The 7,627-nt window shown below is 40.5% G+C and overlaps 1 protein-coding gene across 1 annotated transcript in view; it reads left to right on the plus strand.

The window, feature by feature from the left end:
• The window catches only part of MRPL15 (mitochondrial ribosomal protein L15), a 35,626-nt gene extending 29,044 nt beyond the window's left edge, over positions 1–6,582 (plus strand). Inside the window, exon 5 of the mRNA XM_086965755.1 lies at positions 6,124–6,582. Within this exon, the coding sequence (XP_086821881.1) occupies positions 6,124–6,461 (338 nt within the window). The 3' untranslated portion in view covers positions 6,462–6,582. The remainder of the gene's footprint in view (positions 1–6,123) is intronic.
• Positions 6,583–7,627: the final 1,045 nt, after the last annotated feature.

Raw genomic sequence — 7,627 nt, forward strand, 5'->3', positions numbered from 1 at the left:
CAAAAATTAACATTGAAGTGCAGTGGGCATTAGAGCTGGCCATTGCTGCTATTAAGAACAAGAAACCGCTGGTACGTCTTTTTGACAGGTGCGTGCTATGCAAATAGCTCTTCATTCAAAACTTTTTTAAAAATTGGCAAAAGCCAATCTGCCTTACTTTTGGGACCTATTGGCTTTGTCAGTGGTTCTAGACATGCTGTACAGCATCCCTTAAAAAAAAAAAAAAGAAAATGCGTATGAGACAGCCGTCCATGTCACTTTTTAGGTGTACGCACAAAACATGTATTTGCCTACAAATTAATACAAACATTTTTTTCCTTTTGTTTACCGATCCTAGTTGGATATATATACAAAAAGAAAGAAAAAAGTAGCAGAGAGGAGGGGAAACAAATTGGAAAGGGGGGGGGGGGCAACATAGAGCGAAGGGGGTGAGGAAATACAAAATGGCGTAAGCAGCATGGAGGGAAGGAAGCAACAGGATGGTGTGGAGCAAAGCAATAGAAGGGTGAAGCAATAGGACCACAGGGGTGAAGCAAAATGGAGGGCACGAGCAGGGGAAAGGAACTCCCAGTGCAAAGGTATGGAATGCAAACAAAAGAGCGAGTGCAATGTCCAGCTCGGTGGAGAACCACGCAGGTGTTGAAAGCGATGTAAAGCGAGAGTAACCACACAATGCTCCCACACACAGCCGTGTACGCAATGTGTTAGACAAGATGTAAAAATGGGGTTGTTCTTACACTTAATTCTATGATCCTAAACGTTTGGGTTAGCATGCTATGGAAGGCTTAATTACATCACACTTTGTGGGGAGACTGTCAGTTATTATTTTTGACAAAATAGTATGTGACCCCTCCAGGAGTCTTATGAAAAGAAGCAAATCCAGCCACGTCTGTTTGTGGAACAGAGAGCAGCAGCCCTTTCAGCTGTATTAATCAGCCTGGGCTGAGGGACCATGATTTAGTGGTAGGGGGTGAGGGAGGTTGAGTGTTAATAAAGGAAGGGTGTACCAGTTCCAGATCAAACGTCTCTGCCTTCTACAGGTTCTCAGACATTGCCCCCGAGTGATAGGCTTGTTGTACTTTAAAAGATCTTTCCAGCCTGTTGATAAAGAACATATATTCATGTGAATGAAATTAATCTCTTTAGTTATGAGATATTAAGTCTTAATTACAGTCCGCCCTGCAATGTCCTTTACTCATTAACTTTCTTTCTAAAGTTTACTACATCTCCTATGTATTGCTTTTTTTACAGATTTAAGTGCATTCATTCTTTTTGATATATAATTCTACAAGTTCCCCTGTCTTCATTGCTCAGACTTTGACGTTCTAGAGCTAAAACGTAAATATATTGCAACTTGGGCACGTGTATCTTGTGTAACATTCCTATTGGAACCTCGATGGTGTAAATCAAAAAAATTGGACAAAACCTACTACAAGCGACATAGGATAGGTAAGCAGAAAGCTATAAAGAGAGCCAAAAAGGCTTCCTGTGGCCTACCACTTGCACAAGGCCCTAATCAGTCAAAGGAAATCTTCAAGGTCGGGAACTGTCCAACCCAGAAACTATAAAACGCAACTTTTACGTGAATCAAACCTGTGAAGACCACCTAAAGTTCTTCGAATCCATAATTTCATCATCAGTACTTCAGATGTGCCATTTTACTCTCACATTGAACCTCTTACACTACTGTTAATTTGTTCATCTCTTTTAAACCTCTTGCATCAACTGAAGTCCTAACCTTGATTATCAGAATAAAAGTATCTTACTATCCCTTGATCACTGCTCAGCTTCTTATCTCCAATCCCTCTTTTCTCTTCCTTGTCATGGATGATTCAACTAACATGATCCATGCCTCTACTCTATGTAAACTATGAGAAGCACTATCACCAGACTCCTGTAGAAAACTCCATCCTTACACAACAAAATAGTGACCAGCTAATAGTTTATATCCAACTTCCCCTTTTATCAGCAAAATTGTGGAAAGTGTGGTGATGAGCTAGCTTTAAATATACATTGAACTTAGCCTTCTTCTTTACAAATGTCATTTGAATTCACATCGAAATGGGCACATCAGCCGGCTTCGCCAGTATGAGAGAAGAGCTCCTTCTTACATCGGAGGAAGATACAAAATTTGCTCTGATATTTTTGATCCATCCATAGCCTGCAACAATGTTGACCATAATACATTGTTTGAAGGTCTTCAATTCTTTGCAAGTATATCAGGATCTGCACTGCAGTGGGTCTAGTCTTTTCTCATCAGTGGCCCTCCCAAAGCTATTATTGGCTTAGTCAAATTGTTCACTTGCTTAATGAACTGCAAAGATCCTCAGAATTGTCTTCTTTTCAATAGCCATATTCTGCTCTTGTCGCAGCTTCCTGAACAACATCAGATGACTTCTAATGTACACAGATGTCACACAAATCAATGTCTGCTTAGCAAACATCCCAAAGAACCCAGCCTTTGTCGCAGGGTTTCTGCTGGTAAGCAGAACTGTGCCTTAGTTTGACAGGACATCGGAATGTAGGGACTGAGACGCTCTACAATGTTAGTATATGCAGGCCCAAATTCTGGCTAACTCACAGTGTCTCTCCTAACCTTCCCAAAGTAGCTGATGATTTTGGCAACCTAGAGCATGACCATCTAGTCTTCAAGGGAATCGTGGAAACAGATAATCACCTTTCATCTCTTACTCATGCGCGTGCCCTTGGTAAACAAAGGAAAATAATACAAATTTGCAATGCATTTTTTTAAACTATCCTAGTCTAATATGAAGCATATGTTCTGCGATAAGTAGGCAAATACAACCAAGCAACGTAATCCGCATTATTAGCAAGCTGTATACAATAAACAACCCCACCATGGCAAATTATCTGTCTATCGCTATTTATACTGTGTAAGCAAAGGGATATATTTATGATCCCTGGAATTAGCAATGGACCCCATGCCTGGTGTGATTGTTAAGTGGTCCGCATCATGGGTGTAAACTCCATTTACAGAAGGCTGTCTGTGCTTTTGTTACAGGACAGGTCTCTTTGCCGGAAGACACAGTTTATATGATAAAACTACTGTGTTGGAAAGCTGCAGCTATAATACCATATTATGCCTAAAACGTTAGGAGTTGTTGCTGACTGGGGAAGAAAACCAGTTCATTAAGGTATTTATGCTTGTCAACCTTGTTCAAAATGTGCAGACTAACTCCAGAGAAGAATCAATGAATAACAATGCACCATTGTTATATCTGTCATCCTTAGGGTGGTCGCTCCCCCAACATTCTGCCTCCATTTCTGCTGATTCTTTCTGGTGGCCTTAGGACTCTGAGCCCTTTACCACTGCTGACCAGTTCTAAAGTGCATGTGCGTCCCCTAAACATGATGATATGGGTGCATGCCTGATTTGCATATTTGTTGCACTAGGACCCTTGTAAAGTGGTTTACCATATAACCAGGGCCTGTACTTCAAATGCTTCTAGTGGGTCTGCCACCCATACAAGTAGCCTTTAAAAACCTGCCCCAGGCATGCCACTGCAGTGCCTGTGTGAGAAGTTTACTGACACTTCAAATGGGCTTTTAAAACCACGTGCCTATTCTCAAACTCCCCTTTTATTACATGTACCTCACCCCTAAGGTATGCCCTAAGTATCCTTAGGGGCAGGGTGCTATGTAAGTTCAAGGTAGAACATGTACCTTTATGTCTTACAAGTCCTGGTAGTGACAAACAGCCTAGTTCGTTTGTCACTGCTGCGGCCTACCTTTCTCAATGCCATTATTGGGAATTCCATAATGCACTTTTAAGCTGTAATTCCTGGTCATAGAGGAGTAGCTTTTTTGTGTTTAATATGTTTGGAATAGTAATGATAAATCCTCCTTACTGGTGAAGTTGGATTTAACATTACTATTTTAGCAATGCCACTTTTAGAAAAGAGGTCATTTCTCTATACTTACTGCTCTTTGTGCCCGACAGCCTGTCTCCAATACTCGTCTGGGATGGGTGTCCTATACACTTTATGCATTCCCTCTAGACTGCTGCAAACACAGGAAGGTGAGGTTCGTCTAGATTCTGAGCACTCATTTGCATTTCTGATGGGTCTTCCTGAGCAGGGAGGAATCTAAGGGGATGACTAACTTCAATGGGTATTGTCCTGTTCCCACACAAAGGAGTGACTAGCCCTGTACAGGTAGCCTGGCAGACAGGACTGAGTTGAAATGGATCCTTGTGTACTTTATAGTGCTGCTTTGAAGTCACTCCCTTCGGCAAAGGCACTTGCTGGGTCTCCGAGCCCCTAAAATCGGACATTTATGGATCTTGAACTGAACATCTGTCAAAAGCACTGCTGTGCTGCTTTAAGGACTCAACTGGACTACTTTTCAGAAAGGACAGATTTTCTGCTTGTGGCTGCTGCTCCCTGACTGCTGGAAGGACTCTGCATTCCCTTCAAGTGATCTCCAAGGGCTTGCTGACTTGCTTCCTGTTTTCTGAAGTCTCAGGGACACACAAGATTATTTGCAATTCTGCTGGTGCTGCTGGCCTCTGCCTCCTTTGAGTCCTACCTTTGTTTTAGGTGCCCCTTCCAAGTTCGGGGCCTCTGAAGTGGGTTCTGCAACTAATCTCTGCAAAAACTGACTCATTGTATCTACTGTGTGAAATTATGCTGCATCACCCTTTGACGTTAATGCAAAGCCTGCCCAGCCACAGCAGATCCACAGCCTGCCTGACTCAAGGATGATGCTTCGCGCGGCTCGGAGATGACACATTGCATTCACTTCAACGGAGCTTGACGATGACTTGCACCCCCCTTGACGTGACTAGACGACGATGCAGCAGGTTCTGTCTGGGTCCTGCAGATGGCCTGTGTTGATCAGTTCTCAAGTAATCTTTTGACCGCTAGTGACTTCTGAGCACTATTTTTGCATTTAATCTTTAAACTATCATATCTCTACTTCATGGATTTTTGTTGTTTTGGTCTTATTATGCCAGACTATACCTTTAACTCTATAAGCGAGACCACATCAAAGCCACCCTAAAAGCTCTCCATTGGCTTCTAGAAGATGTGATTGACATTTAAACTGCTGTACACTGTACACAAAGTATAATGGCACATATGCCTTGCTTACTTGAAGCAATGGGCATCTCATTGCCATCCTATCAGAGACCTGCCCACCTGATTAAGAAATCAACTTAAATTTAGCACACCATTAGGTTTAGCATTCTGAAATGCCATAAACACTCACTTTAATTATGAAGCTAGTTACAAGCATTTCACGTAACCGTTAATAACCAAACTACTCAGACTGCATGTAAAGGAACATAACAAGACCAGGGAAGTGAGCAATTAACATCTGTCATGGAAATTCATCCTACTAGGTTAGACTCTGGTTTGTGTTACAAACCGGATGCTGTATTTGTCATCTTTTGCTGCTCTCTAAACTGAAAGGTAACCAGGAGAGCTTTAAAAAAAAAAAAGTCCTCAAAGTAAAAAAAAATGTAATCGCTATTGACATTGGAATAAAAAAGTTTCAAAACAGGGCTACGACACTACTGTACATAAAGGGGCAATTTCACAAACCTTCTAAAGAAGTGAATAACTTCTTTATTGGATGTTTATTTCTAATAGTTGAAACAGAAACTTCCCAACTCACAGAAATCTACACGTGTTGTAGATTTCAGTGATTGCATCCTATCCACTACATTTATTCCTCTAATGTATGTTTGAATATGTATTTTACTTTTTTTTACTTTTTCCAGGGACGGAATCCCCCCCCATTGCCACTCCTACCACTTCCTTGGGAACAGCCTTGACCCTCCCGAACCCCAAACATATCATCATAGGAAATCTACTATTTCAAGTAGATTTTCCACGGGACTAAATGTATCCTGTATGCTGTGATTTTAATACTCAGTACCTGGGGATTATGCCCGCAGTTAAATATGCATTCATTAGTTAATTTCGTTTTCCATGTGAAGTAATGATCCCCTGGTAAGTCGGATAAAGTAATGTGTATATTGGTATCAACCAGAATAGCGGGTTGCACACATTATTCCATGGTGTGTTTTAACTGGAACAGTTCAAATGTTTTTTTCTTTTGGATTTGTGTTGACTAAGTTGTTGTATTCCTTTATTGCAGAGATTCTTTGCAAGCCAGTGCCATTTTTCGTGCAAGGGAAGCCAATACCGAAACGCATGCTCCCACCAGAAGACCTTGTTCGTTACTACACTGATGCTAAAAACCGCGGCTACCTGGCTGATCCTGCAGCTATCCAAGAAGCCAGGCTTGCACTTGCAAGGAAATACGGCTATGTTTTACCAGACATTACAAAAGATGAACGCTACAAAATGTTGAGCATGCGCAAAGACCCTCGTCAAATTTTCTTTGGCTTGGCTCCTGGATGGTTGGTAAATATGACTGAAAAGAAAATCCTTAAGCCAACAGATGAGCGATTAGTGGAGTACTACAGTTCATGAGCGTTGTCTACAGAGAAGACTTAAGAACTATGAATTAATCTGGATCACAATGAATAAATGTCACCTTTTTGTATTTCTTTCAGTCCGCTATGTAAAATATTAAATTTATGTTGAAGTGTAACCATTTTCTAGTCCTTCCTAAGTGAGAAAATGATACCAGTGCACAGAGGAGAGACGCATTGCAATATCTGATAGTGCTTTGTGATCATATTGCTGCTTTTATCAATATGTATGCTGAAAAGGTTATGCAGCAACCAATGGTAACATAATTAAACTACAATGAATACACATATTTTATATGTTCAATGCAACATGATCAGTCATGCCTCTTGATAATTTTCTGTGCCCTCAATGGTTATTTTGACCTCCACACTCATCTCAGATCCACATGGAAGAATATAGAAATGAAATATTGGGATGCTACTTTATGAATGAAAAAATGTGTACAAAAATTATCATGCATTTATAATTAAAAAGGCAATGTTTGAAAGTATATATATTTTTTTAAAACCAAGTTCGTTCTTTTATGAAGGATCTACTAAAATAACTTGATAGTGCATAAAAAGTATTTGAAAAGATGGCGTGGTGGTGCGGTACTCAAACCACATCAACTCTTCATCCTCAGAGTTAGGAGCCACTGGAATCCCCGAATCATTACTTGCAGTAAAAATACATCTTAAACTTTTCAGAAAAAAGGGATACTGTCCAGGTACCATAAATGAACAGACTATCCCCCAAAAAGAGATCCTTAAATTCAAATAAAAATAGGAGAACCTACTACCCTCCCACCATCAGCAGTGAACATACCACTGCGTACTTGTGAAGAGCACTCACAGTAATACACTCTCCACCTGCACTAGGTCCAGTCAGATTTGGTTGGAAAACTTAGCTCAACCCGGAGAGCTATGACTCTGAACACTCATGGTTTGCCAAAGGAACAAGTGTAAAGCATTAAGAAGTACTAAAACAGCAAAACATAACAAACAAGACTCGATAAAAATCCAGTACCCATTTATGAAAATAGGGTGTATTTTTATCTTCCAAATCATACCTCTGTGTCAAATATCCAAGGGGATTCTGGAGATTTGAATTTTTAAATGAACAATAAATCACTGCTTTTTAATTCAAAGAAATACATTGTTATAATGGACCACGCTCGAAGGCAA

Source organism: Lissotriton vulgaris, chromosome 4_1, assembly GCF_964263255.1.
Source record: "Lissotriton vulgaris chromosome 4_1, aLisVul1.2, whole genome shotgun sequence".
NCBI lineage: Eukaryota > Metazoa > Chordata > Amphibia > Caudata > Salamandridae > Lissotriton > Lissotriton vulgaris.